Raw genomic sequence first — 14,429 nt, 5'->3', positions numbered from 1 at the left:
AAGTCCAAAGTAACATAAACACCCTCTACTCAGCCCTAGCTATCCTTTATTTATGGTACAGCTATCAGTAAAAGTATTGCCTAATGCAGCACAACTGAGCAGACTGCTTTTTTTATGTTTTGATATATATGTGTTTTAGATTACTGCTTTTTATTTTGCTTTTTTTTTTTTTTTCGTATACAGTAAAGGCAAGCAGGTTTCAGTGAGATAATCTATTAGTGTGTACTGAGAAGAAAAATGACTGTTATTTGGTGAAGTACTTTGCAGTGTTTTCTATAAAAATTACTACGATTTTTGTCTTTTCCCTATGAGAAAAAAAAAAAAAAAAAAAAGCCATGATTAATTGTGCTCCTGGTAGTAAAACATTAACAACTGTAGATGGGGATGCAGCACGAAACTGAATGGCAGGAGCCCAAAACAAGCCATGGTGTTTTGTGCATATCTGCAAGCAATATGCTGAGCTAAACTGTCTCTTTATGGGGAAAATAAAATAAAGATAACTTCATTTGCAGTCAGGTTGTCTTGGGTATGCATGTTAAAGTCTTCCATCATTTGTGACTCTAGCCACAAAATATATAACTAGAATTGAAATTATGACATACTTTCCTCCAGGTTTTTGGGTTGTGTCCATCATAGTAACAAGTTAATTAGCCAGTAATATTCATCTTTAAAGAAACTTGAAATGAAAATGCATACATATAATTCAGAAAAGGAAGTAGACTGCAGAAACAGATTTGAATAAATCTGTACCCTATTTGCCATGGTTACTTTCTTCTGCTTTTATTAATAGGCTAGAGAAATTAACGTTATGTATGTGCACGCATGCCTTGAACAATGGTACAGGCTATTGGATAAGGCAAACACCATCTGATATCATTTATGAAAGGTCATAGCTAAGAAGAGCAACAATGCAGAATGCTGTGGCTGGTGATGTTGATAAAATAATATTTTGTATGAGTTCTTATCTTGGGGGTCTTTTCCTTAAGGCATTAAGCTGTTTTTTTCCTTGCTCTCCAGTTCTATGAGAACATCAAAACCACATGGAAAAGGCATAAACCTGACTTATGAAGGAGGAGGGCAGGGAATGAACAGATTCAGAACAAAGATTTCAGCTGGATGAAAACTAATTCTATTGAAAAGCTCAACAGAGGAGCTATCCTTGCCTGTAGACTTTCCAGATGGTGTTGAGATTCACTGAACTCGACTCACTCTCTACTCACATTGAGCAGAGGGAACATCTAATGGTTTATAAGAATCTTAGTTTGTAAATCAGTCCAGAGAACATACATCCTTGGCACCTGTTCTGCTCAAGTTGTCCCTTTGAATCATGGCTGTTTCAGACTTGGCATTTAGCAGGAATTTTCCATGTATTCTTTATGAGGAATATATTTGATCCCAGGATTTAACACAGCATGTCTTCGTGCAGAAAAGTCCATGAGGTATGAATCTTGGTCATTCAAAGACAGGCTCATGAGCAGTGCTTTGTGTTACCCAGGAATGAGTCTCCATGATCCCACTGGGATAGGAACACTTAGTAACTTGTCAGTGACCTTGCTGAGTGTGGGATTCTCCATGTCATTTGCATGTCTTTAACTTAGTGTATAGGAAAATAATTTTTATTTTAAATCCTTTTGTCAATGTTCATCTCTTTGCTCAGAGGGTTCACGCTTCAGGGTTCTGATATTTTCACGTAGTTTAATACATTTAACAAACACCAATAATTAGAAGTTAGTTCTGTGAAGAAAAAACAGTGAATATGGGGGTTAGTGTAAGAAGCAATGTGAAGGGTGTTATCCCAAACTGGTCTTTGACCTTTGGGAGGTGGTGATGATGCACAGAAAGTATGAGCTTTGTAGAGGTACTCATCCAGAGTCAGGATCATACCCATGCTTAATACTTCGATGTTAGGGCGAGTTATATACTTGTACAAATACTTCGAAGTTAGGGCATTTTGTCTGAGGTTTTCCTGAAGCACTCTGTGTTTGCCATGTCTGTTTGGATTCTGCAAGATATCTTGAAGGACACTGTCAGGAAGAACATGGAATGAGAAAAAAATGTGTTTGTTGAGTAAATTAAGAGAAGACGGGGACGTCCTTTTTGTACACAAATAGGAGAGAGGAATGGTTAGAGGAATGGGGAAGAAAAGCTGAGATGTTTGGAGTTTTGTCAGTTTGAAATGGTAGAGACTTTAAGAAGGTAGTGTCAAGAGAACACATTCAGCAGTGCAGACAGGCTAAACAGAACTGTCTTCCATTAATTAAACGTGACTGTGAGGACAAAACTATGTAACACAGAAAAAAAATACTGAGATAACTTTGTTCTGCATATTGGTTCCTTTAGGATTTATTCCATCTCCCCATTATCCTTTTAGATAGTCTTTAGCAAGAAGAACATGCCTTCTTTTTTAATTCATCATCAAGGCACTTTTCCCAGATGCTATTTCCTTCCTGAACAAAATGACTCAAGCTTTTACTGATAATGATGGAGCAACATCTGCAAAGGTTATGAGTAGCCATAGGAAGTAGATTCTGTGCAACAGGTAGATAATGTACATAATTCCTTTTAAAATGAGAATTGGAAGCATTATAGCATGAAATGGAGGAACAGCAGGGAAAGGGACATGTTTTTGCCCAGGGCTGTGAGACAGGCAAAGCTGTTGGATACACTATCTAATACGTTTAAGCCTCAAATGGCAATAGATACTATGTCTTGTGTTTTTCTGCCTTCCATTTAATGTAATGCACCAAAATATAATAAAGCTCCCCCTCGTTCAGCTCTTTCCCCACAATTCTTTATAGAATTTGAGACTAAAAGAAAGGAGTTTCTATGAAAGAGATAGCAGAGAAATGGTCTGAAACAAATTCTGTCTTCTATTTGGAAAAAGGAAATGCTGTCATTTTTCAGTGGCAGCAATAAAATTCTGATTGTTTTCTTTTTGGCTGCATCTGCCCACTGTGACTTAAAGATCCAACGGGACTTGCTAGCCTTAGGTCACTGGAGGCTCCCATTTTTAGTCAGAATAGGGGGGGAAAGAACAACAAAAATCTTCTGCCCAGTAGGATTTGATTGAGTTCACTACACAGCAGTTTTGTTTCCTAAAGCAGCACTGGGCTTTAGGAGGAAGGGAGATGAATCTATGAGCAGATTGTGTTGTCTCTGTGGTAGCTTCTTGTCACTTCAAGAGTTGGCAGGATTCTTGATTGCTGTGTGACACTGTACGAAATAGATTTCGCAGAGGGCAGCTCTTGTATTCAGCTGTATATCTTTTTTGCCCTGCGATAATGTTTGTGTTTATCAGTGTATTTTGTATTTAAAAAGTGATTAAAGTTCCACCTGCTGTACCTACACAGACCATTTCTGATAATGATTAAATAATATGCATATCTACAAGCATAACATCACCAAAACTTTCATCTTCTAATTATTAGAAATATTAGCAATAAGATTCCTTTCAGAAATAGTAAGAAGTAAACCTGTCTTTCTGCTTCCTATTGCATTAAGACATACATCATATCTAACTGACTTTAATTAATTACTTCAGTTCCAAATAGTGCTGTACAAGTCAAAAGCACAGGGAATAATAGGAAGAGGACAATGAACCATCTGCCAGCACAATTCTCTCTCTTTTTTTTTTTTTTTTTTTGGTGCTGCCTCTTGTTAAATCAAAGTCAGCCTCTTGCTATACATATGGATCTAGAGCTTGCATGTTTAGGGCTAGTGTCATCCTGTGTTATCCTCTGTTACTAGAAAGCAGTATGTAGTTGCTATTTGCTCACTCATAATTTTCAAAGGTGTTTGATAAACTCTCTTCTTAGAAATTGTAGTTTTCCTCCTACTTCCTTATGTGTCTTTTGCAGTCTCTGTGTTCATACATATCCATATTTCTTGAGTTAACTGTCTACATTGGAACAAAGTTCTTACTCCTTGCGATCATGTGGAATTTCATTCTCTTTTTTCTGCGTTGTTTCAGCCTTAGAAGTATAGAACTACAGTGGACAGAGATTTCCCAGTCAGAAGAAGACAGGCTGCACGTCAGGGTGTTTTGTCGAGTCCCTATGGCAGTTCACATGTTTTCTGTCCCTTGCTCTCCCAAGGTTATCCTGTTCCCTATGGTTAGCGACATGTAAACATTTAAGCTCGTTGGACTTTCAAAATGAAAGGTGTAATATATCATCAGTCCTCAACCACTGTTTAAGAGTCATGAAAGGCAAGTGAGTTTAATCCAGTTCTTACAAAATAATGTGTCTGATTTAAACACTCTCAGTTGTTCCCATAATTTGCCGATCACTCCGATGACAGATTTGCAAATTCCTTCCATTTTTAGTAAACAGTCATTTACAGACTCTGTAGTCATATTGCTGTCCTTAGTATTTTCTGTCTGATGAAAAGCACTGATATCCACTTGCTTGTCTGCTTTGCTGCAATGCTGCAGTGATTGCTGCACAGGGATTCACGATTTGGCCTGCCCCTAGCATACTGGTCTCCAGCAGCTCCTGCCTGAGCACGCACCAAATGTGACAGCTCTCTGGTGTGTCCGTGCTGGAGGTGACAGTGGTGGGCACTGGCAGTCCTACACAGGATGCTCTAGGCCTGGGCATGTTCACAGGAAATCTTGTCTGAGGCCAGGCTCTAGCACTCTTCGTCTCCTGGGCTTTTGCTTGAGCATGAGTGAAAGGAATGTGAAGCACTTGCCTCTGATGTGGACAACTGGAAAATTAACAGCATTCAGATTTTACTTTTATAATATTTGTTTTAATTCAGTTAAATGGTGTGTTGAGTTGTTTTTGTGTGTTTTGTTTTTTGTTTTGTTTTTACTGGAAAGCCACAAAGACTCAGCAGAACTATCTTCAGAGACTGACTATAGCAAAACTGAGGACATGTCTTTGTTGTGCCTAATAATTCTATCTGAATGAAAGGTTGTTTAGCAGCAACAAATTACCTGCAGATTGAATCCTAGATTGATTTCATAATTATGAACATGAAGTCTTCACTGTACGCTGTGAGTATATCTGAGCTTTGCCTTGCATGACATTTTTCTGAAGTTAAAGTCATTAGGGAGTACAACATGACTGCTATGACTAATGGTAATGGAGCTGAATTCCCTTGTACTGTAGAAATGTTCTTGTTGAAAAAGTAATTTGTCTGTACTGTATGCTGATTATAGCCCTCCATTTTCTGTAAACCTTTGATAGCAATTCAGATCTTTATAATATTAGTCATGCCAGTCATCCTAACCCTTCACTAGCTTCTGATGAACAATATGGTGAAGGCTTCCTGACTGCAGTAAAGGGGGAAGCAGGAAGAGTAGAAGGTGTTTCACTTGGGGAAGTATAAGTTTAGTATGCAGTAGATGGGTCTGTTTGGCAGAGAGCGTGATTCCTAGTGGGTAAAACGAAAGGTCTTAGTTAAAAAGTGTATTTTAAGGATCTTTCTCATTTTATTTTTAAGTTGGAGTAGTCTTCAAAAATAATAAAAAAATAATATCTGAACTACTTTGTTACCAACCAACATCCTTATTTGCAATTATAGTAAAGAGATGATAAAGGGCGGGAGAATTAATGTCGAGTGACAGATGCATCCATATCGTTGAGGCATGCAGATAATACAGTCGGCCTAGGTTCCCCGTGCATGTGGCATCATAGGTTCCTCATCTGAGATTTGGGTTGTCCTCTAGAGGTGTCATTATTAGCAGAAAGATGGGTGATTGCTTCTGTAACTCGGGTACCTCACGAGCTAAGCTGGGGCACAGCTTGTTCTCTTCTTCTGTGTAGAGGTGGTCCCTTCTAGTGGCTTTGGGTAGCAAGGGGTGGGGCTGAAATCACATCACCATCACCTGTTTGGAGATTAAGCTGCACAACACTCACCAAAGATGCAAGTGTAGCACCTTTTTGTATGCATTATGGCGACTTGAATTGCATAAAGAAAATTATGGTGGTGTCTGTGGCATGAAGGTAGCCAGTCACCTAAAACTGGTGCAAGAATATTCAAGCCTTCAATTGAACAATACATTTTTTTCTGACTGTTTGGAGACTACAGCAGGCTCCTGAAGTATTACAGCTTGGTGGGACAGTAAAATAGGGTCCCAGATGCAATTTCTTTGCAAACTGAGGATTCAGTGACTGATAGACACATCTCAGATTACCAGAGCTCAATTAACATTAAGAGCAAACCATACGATCTTGCTTGGATGCAGAGCACTTCTACTTGGATCTTTCTGGGTCTTTCTTTATTTGTTTGCTGTTGTTGTTGTTTGGGTTTGTTTTATTTGTTTTAATGAGAAATGGCAAATATCTGGGGATACAGTCATTCCTTTTTCAACGTTTTTGTTGCAAATCTGTATGCAGAATGACCTTATGCACATCCAAGGGCTTATGGATATTTTTTAAACACAATTTACTGTGCCTAACACAAAATAGTGTGCCTTCCTGCTTTCGACTCTATTTGCCAAAGAAAGAAAGAGGTGCAAAGCAGTAGACTATTAATTCCTAAGCATTTTTTACAGTAGCCTGCAAAGAGCACAAAAGCCAAAATATGCTTGTGGATTATTTTGCCTCTGATGTATTTTGGGACATAAATTAGGGTTTTGTCAGGTTTCTTTATGTGCTGGTACTTCTTGTTCATTGCACCTGATGATTAGCTTAGGCAGTTACTGAGAGCAGTGTTTAATTAGTGCAGCAGAGGAACAGAGACTTGTTCAAAATATCCTCTAGGGGGTTCTCAGGAAGATGTTTGCAGGGCTTTGACCACGTTTTTTTCCAGTAGGACTGAAAGAGTTCATGGATGCTGAAATTACAGTTTATTACAAATATTCCTCTTAATACTGAAAATCTACATATGATACACAAGTCTTTGGAAGATGTGAACCGTTACTTCTTGTTGCTTAACAGAATTCCGTTGATAAATTCACTTGAAGAATGCCAGAATTTCTGCATTATTAAACAGGTGTAGGAATAAGGATATGAAACTCTGAACCCTCCTTTGCTAAAGCCCTACAAAATTACTGGCAGAAATGCCAATTACGTGTAATTTGTGAATAAATGAGGTATGGATTTTCCAGGGTTACGGATATTTAGAATGAATCATGGGAAAAAATTAATAATGCCTATTGTGCCATTTTGCGTGAGTAACAAAAGAAAATTAATAATCTAATTTTTGTACCCTTTAGGACTGTGGCTAGTTTGTCAGCTTGTGGGGAATGAAGGTTAATTGTGTTGCATTCCCCCAAAAGCTGCTTGTCTTACCATTAGTATAGTTAAGGAAACAAACCCAGCAGAAGGTGACTAAGGTAACACTGTGCATAGTTTTCGGAGTTTGCAAGTAATTGTGTGTTGGCTTTCTGCACGGTAATGCTGGTTCACAGCAAAATGTACAAAATGAAGTCGAGCCCTTTGCTCTATTATCTGTCGTCTCTGCCTGAGTACTCACATTGTTCTCTATGTAGGCAATGAATAATCCGCTTGATGCTGACTTTGTTCTTTAAGCAACGCAAACCCCTTACTAAGGATAGCAGCGTTTTATTATTTTTTTTAAGGCACAAGCGTTGACCTTCACTGAAGTCCAGCAAAATGTTCTGAGCAGTTGCAGAGGACAGTCTTTTCCTCTCATTCGTGAAGCCTGCAAGAACATTTGAGATGTGACTTTCAAAAGCACCCTCCATCAGCATAGCTCTGCAGACATTAAAGTCAATGGGAGTTTTATTTCAGTGGGAGCAGTCAAGCCAAAACAGAATGCCCTACTTTATATGTCAGAGCTTCAGGAATGAGTTATAGTAAGCAAAGCTCTTTGAAATAATCAGGAAAGAAAGAAAGAATGAATTTTATGCCAGAAAACAAAATAACAAAATACTTCTGTTTGCCTTCATATGTCTTGAGTCGCATGTATGTGCCACGATGTTAAAAAGTACAGTTGAAAAAACGACAGCAGGGCAAAGCGGTGGCATTACAGATTGTCAGTGTAAGCGCCACTGGCACGAAAGGCTACTGGGAACTGAAAGCTGGCTCACAGGGAGCTTGGGGAGCGTTTAGTGCCAGAGGTTGGCCATCAGCTCAGAATCCACTATTATTAATACTAGCTGTGGTATTTCTAAGATTGGATTTAAATAAATGGGACAAACCAAAATGGAATTTATTCTGAAAGGAGACACCATGAGAGTGTAAGTAGCTAATAAATAGCAGCATACATCAGGCATTCAGTATGTGGTGGAAGTTGCACATCCTTCCTGGAGGGAGCTATTTGCAGTCCTTTGGCAGTGTTTTCTATCATACTAGTTCTGTCTCTGAATTTGCCCGGGCTCTGTTCTTGTACACTAACCCCAATTGTGCTCCAGGGTGTTCCTGCAGTGGTAGCGTAAAGGATGACCTCTTGTATCCAGCACCTTTTTGCATGGGTGGAGTGGAGAGCAGCTCTCAGTGAACCTTCAGCTTGTGCTTCTCCATGCTGCTTCCTCTCAACGCTCTTCTCTCTTTGGCGCTGCCTAACTCTGACTCTGGCTGTTCATGGGGTTTTCCTTTGTGCTTGATCTAACCATGTGGTAGAACAATACAAATTGAACATGGTTCTGTCAAGCACCATGGAAGGCTGCATACTCCCTGCCGCATGGCATGCTGGGATACTTCTGCTGTTTTCAGAAGCATCAAAAGGTGAGAGATTCCCCTTTTCTCGCAGGAAAAGTCAAAAAGGTGATGTGTGTTGTTTAACCAAACTCCCAGGCACCTGTTGGACTGCAAGGGGAAACCCTAGTGACAATTGGGTCAGACTTTCCAAAGGGTTTGCATGCAGAATAACCATTTCCAAGTAATTCATCTGTTTAATTGTTCTTAGAATGAAAAAGTTAGGCATCCTGTTAATGGATTTGATTCAAAGGTGATTCCAGCCATACCTACAGAGATTAAAAATATTTTTGTCTACTTATCTTATGAATAATGTAAATACATCTCTCTGTTTGAGCTGCCCTTTAAGTCCTTCAGCTTCAGGTACGTTTGGATGCCATTTTGTGTAATGAGATGTCTGATGCTTAACGTAACCTTGGATCTGATTTGAGTAATCTTAATGTGCTGGCATTTTGTTATGAAGAGGTATACTGCAAAAGAACTTCAGAAGAGTCTGCAAAGCATTATCTTCTGTCTTGTGAAATGACACCAGTAATGTGGCCTGTGTGAAAGCGGTGTTATTGAATAGTTACATAGCACAAGGCTGAGTCAACATTCTCAAATAAGCCTTTTTGGATCAGACAGCGTAGGTAAGATCTTTAATGTACTTCTGCATAACTTTTCCACCATGTAAAGTAGATATAATTACAGCTATTTCATAAAGTACTTTGAGGGCCTCACACAGAAATTTTCTTATATGGAAATATTGCCTCATCTTATGGAGCTGCTACATATCTATTGTGGAGCCATCAAATGGAGGATATCTGTGATTTTTTAGGTTTTCTCTGTAAAACTGATACAAATTAATACTACTGATGGGAAATTATATAAAGTAATCTATGTCCTGTGTTGTTGTTTTGTGCTTGCTTGTGTGTTTGTTTCCTAAAAACCTATGGGAATTGTGGTCTAGTGGTTAAGTGATAGAGTGAGTGTCAGGATTCCTGGGATTTTGGCCAAGTGTTAAACCCAGTGACGTCCATGATACTATTTTTGCCAAATTTCAGACAGTTGGATCCATTTTTTCTAGAAGGAAAATATCAGGTCAATCTTCAAGCCCTGAAAAAATAGCTTGATTTTTTTCCAGAAGAGATCATCCAGCACTCCTTTTGAGTCCTTTGGGAATTGTTTGGTTTTAAAAACTGAAATCAGGTTTGCTAAGCAATTAAAATAGGACAAAAAGCTATTCGTCTTTGCTGCTTTATTACTTTGCGTGAGTACTAGAAAAGCACCTAATATTTGCAAGCACTTGGAAATGTGGTATTTCTTTATCACAATACTGCTGTTCTATAAAAAGGCACGTGGTCTTGCTTTATGATACTTAGGAATTACAATGCACTGGTACCTTGTAGTGGTGTCACATAGATTGCGAAATGAAAATGTTATCAGTGTAACTAGCAATTCAGATAAACACATTCAGTCAAACACAAGCCTTTCAGTTGCATTGGCTACTCATGTTACTCATGTTAAAAAATGCTTTAGTTTTGGAAATTTCTGGAAACTCCCAGGTTGTGTTTTGCATTCAGCCAAGCTTCACAGAGTTCTCATCTACAATGCATACATGCCTTCAGGTATACTAAAATGACCAAATGGCTTGTCTGGAATAGTAAAATGAAGTCAGGTGTGTGTTCTGTGTGTGTCTGACATCTCTTTCTACAGGTGATTTTGGAAGTACAAGAAGTACTGAATGCTTGCGATGTCTAATTGCGCTTCCTGAATCCTGTTATATCCACTCAGAGCCCTGTAGTAGTGCAGTGATAAAGCCCTGTGTGTAGAAATGGGTGTATGTACGTAACTAGTTCTGCAAGTAGATGGCTCAATTTCACATTAGTATCACAGATGGGAATACCTTCATAGAGCAGCCACCAGTCCAAGTGATCTCAAGGCTTAGGTCAAATAGTAAATTTTATCTATTTATCTTTTTCTAATGGATGACTGAGTGCTTGCTGAGCATATGCATGCTATTGATTGCTTTTGACTGTGCTTATCCAGGTAATTCTTATTTGAACCCTTATTTTATTTTACTAAAAACTAAAAATTCATTTTATTTTAATAAAATAAAAAATAATATGTATGAAGGTGTTGGTTGGTGGCTTCCTCTCCTGCTGAGCTGGGAGGGTCTTACCCTACCACGAGCATGGAGGTCATGGACAGGTGCCCACATCACAACAGCTTCTCATGGCTGATGCACTGTGGGAAGTTGTACACCACCAGGAGAACGAATCCGCTAAATCAAAATGTGGTAAATATTCTTTATTTACTCTGCCAGAAAGCTTCAGGAAAAAAAAAAAAAAAAAAAAAAAAAAAAAAAAAAAACAGTTTTTACTCTCTGATGATGATACTCCATTTTATCCTTCAGAAAACATTCCACTTACTTTCCCATCCTTCTTTTTGATGTAGGAAAATGAATCCTGTATCCATAAGTTGACAAAGAATTATACTTAATAAAATCTTACCCTGTGAAACTTCATGATGTTTGTGATTATTCTTTCAAATAATGTTTTTACAATGAAAATTAGATTACTTGTTCAAGGGTTAATTTGAGGATTTCAAAGACACTTTTCACTGAAAAATTTTGCTTTTATTTTTCAAGTTGTACTGTAATTGTAGCAGTTTTAATAAATCCTCATCCTGATAGCTGTTCACTTTGGCATTATTTCTAGGAATCATAAACAACCAAAACAACCGTTTCATGGACCTAAGGAAAAATAGCAGTATGTTCTTGTAATCAAAGCATAATATGTTCATCACTTGACATTTTATCCTGGCTGCCACGCCTGGAATTTTTAGGACCAGAAATCAGATGCTTGGTTTTTGTTTTTCCCCAAAAATATAGAGTTTAAATGATGGTGGTATGAAGAAGGCTTAGTAGTTTTTGAAATACTTCAAAATGCCCGGTGGTCCTAATATTTAAGTGCTGTGCCATCAAGCTAAAAAAAAAACAGTAGTCAAATTTCACTTCAGATATATAATTTACAAGAACCATGGTAAATCGCAAATTATTTAGCAGCACAGAAGCAGTGCTGCTGTGTACAGAGTTTCTATGGACAAAGCTATATGTAATGTTTCTCATAATCTAGTTTGGAATTACAAAACTAAACCCAAGTGTGTCTGTGGAATCAAAATGTTAGATTGCCTGCAGAATTGCTTGCTTTCACTGCATCACCCTGTGAAGGTAATGTGCAACATAAATTAAAATAATAGTGATTAAAAAAAAAATAGTATGCAGCCATAAAATGAGCAGTGGTGTATTTATCAGTCTAGAAGAGGGAAGCAGGTGGAGAATGTTGTCAAGTCTCTAAAACCAAATTTCAGCTCAAGTTTAAGTTTTTGTTGATGTTTTCAGGTTCTTTTTAAAATCTGAACTTGCTCAGATCATTCCTGAGAAAGCCCTGAAGTTGACTTTTAAGACTCTGGAAAAATTAAAAATACCTTTCAGTAGTTATGATCACTGGACATAGCACAAAGTTCCTGAGACAATTCTGGTGTTTCCATTGTGAAATATGAAGTGAGTGGGCAGGTAATGCATGGCAGGGCCTGTCTTGGCAACACTTTGATTACGTACACATTTATTAATGCTCCTGGTTCCTTGAAACACAGAGATCAGGTTTCAAACCTGCTGTTATTAAAAGAGAAAAACCAAACCAGAAAAGGACAGATTAGTTCACTGAGCCTAATTGGAAAAGCATTTCATTAGAATGGGTCAAAAACCTAGTCAAAGAGGTCTGGCATTCATGGTATAATGGTACATGAGGGAGTGCTTCTCACTAAGTACGGTCTACCCGTTCCTTAATTAAAATGAAAATGATTTAAAGTGCTATTACTTTCCTCCGCTGTTTGTTTAACATAGTTAATAAAGGTATCTAATTGTTGGAAAATTGGCAAGGTTCTCTTATACAAGGTTACTCTCAAAAATAGCTCTAGTAGCTGAGGTCTGAAAATTTTGCTTTTTAATTATTATTATTTTGTAATATATCATTTGAATGCATCAAGATAACATCTGCTTTCATGAGATTCTTAGTCCTACTTGTTGGTATAAGTGCAAAGCATGAAAAAGTGACTTTGCTGGAGCTCCTTTGAAGCAGACCCCAGCAGCTAATTAAGACATGCTTATAAAAAAGATGCCTCAACAGGAATAAGATAAGATGTAGCAAGGGAAGACTGACAAAACAGAGGCTGGTCTTGGGAATCATTTAAAAAACTGCTGGGAAAAAAAAAATGCTTTAGCAAGTATTGAAATTGTGTGCAGGAGCTGGTAGCTGACAGGAGACAGTGTTGAAAACTGATTCCATAAAATCTTTGATTGCTGCAGTTATCAGGAGCTGTTTGCTGGAATATATTTTCTCTTTATTGCAGGGTCTGAGGATTACAGAAGTAAATTCACCGGGAAGTGTTTCATGGATCTTGTCTGTCCGGAGAAGTGTCGCTGCGAGGGAACAGTTGTAGACTGCTCAAACCAAAAACTCACCCGATTACCCAGCCACCTTCCTGAATATACTACTGATCTGTAAGTGCCACCTCTCCAAGATGTGCTCAGACAAGCATATTGGTTTTCCTAGTTTTTAAATTTTGTATAAGATACTTGGCAATTCAAGGCACCTTGAATTTTTGATCCCCATGGGAAACACAGGGTGAGTTGATTTTATTTCAGAGAAGCACCAGAGCTCTCTTACTTTCTCAGCTCTCATACCAAGTGTGGGTGCAAGAAAGGAGACGTGGCCCTGTGCATCAACTGCCTGTGTGCATCTTCTTGCAATGCTGGCCTGTCACATGGCTCAAGCAGAGCCATTACATCTGGACATTTTTATTTAAAAATTGAATTAACTCTTTTGAGTTAAATCTCTGATCAGGAATTCATTCCAACTCAGCGGTGCTTGTTACCTGGGTGAAATGGCTCTGTCTAAAACCAATATATTGTTAAGCTGATTGAAATTTTATGAAATACATCTGCTTTTAGAGATTCTTAGGAACTATAAACGTAATATACAGCTAAGGACATAATATCCAGCTAAGGAGTATATAAAAATATTTATGACTTAGTAATTTAAGAATCTGTTTCTCTTGTTTTGTTAGCAGTCCCTTCAAACACAATTCTGTTTTTTTGGTAGTATGTTCTTCATTGTAGTTAAGATACTCTATGTGAACCACAGTAATTGTTGTTCTGAAGTTAAGATAGAAGAATACAGGAGAGAGATATCCAGAAACACAGCAAGTTATCTATGTAGAAAATTTGAGCTACATGTAATCAGAGAGAGAATTTGCATCCAAAGCATGCCAAGATGGTAGCTTTTGCATTATTTGAGAAGACCAATAGATTTTGATGAGGAAGAACTTGAAATCAAATCCCTTCAATTTATGTGGATCAGATCTCCAGCTGCATGACTCCTGTATGCAAGATGGACGTTTAGTCAAGCAAAAACAAGGCTTTGTGATGGTTATAGTTAATAATCTCTTCTCATTGAAAGAAGGCATTCTGACATTGTCCTTTGGCATTATGCTTTTAAGGCATCCTAAGCTTTTATAACTTTTCACTCTAGGAGTCTGAGACACATGGCAGATAGTATCTTGTTTAACAAAGGTCATAAGTCTCTGTGTGGCAGTCCTGTATGCCACAGAGATATATCTATAGAGATCTTTGAAGCATTAAATGTCTTTTTGTTTGTTCCTCTCAGGCGTTTGAATGACAATGATATTTCTGTTTTGGAAGCTATCGGACTCTTCAAGAAATTACCCAACCTTAGAAAAATGTAAGTTCAAGTTATTTGCTTGTTAGAATACGTCCTT

General features: G+C 38.0%; 1 protein-coding gene across 1 annotated transcript in view; it reads left to right on the top strand.

Annotated features, from left to right (window-relative positions):
• The window catches only part of SLIT3 (slit guidance ligand 3), a gene marked incomplete at both ends in the record, with an annotated part of 518,009 nt that overhangs the window by 384,295 nt on the left and 119,285 nt on the right, over nucleotides 1-14,429 (top strand). The window contains 2 exons of the mRNA XM_084295482.1: nucleotides 13,002-13,152; nucleotides 14,318-14,392. Coding sequence (XP_084151608.1) covers nucleotides 13,002-13,152; nucleotides 14,318-14,392 — 226 coding nt within the window. The remainder of the gene's footprint in view (nucleotides 1-13,001; nucleotides 13,153-14,317; nucleotides 14,393-14,429) is intronic.

Source organism: Netta rufina (genome assembly GCF_964035555.1).
Source record: "Netta rufina genome assembly, chromosome: 14".
In the NCBI taxonomy this organism is placed as follows: Eukaryota; Metazoa; Chordata; class Aves; order Anseriformes; family Anatidae; genus Netta; species Netta rufina.
Note: the sequence above shows the minus strand (reverse complement) of the source record. Positions and strands in the feature narration are given on the sequence as shown.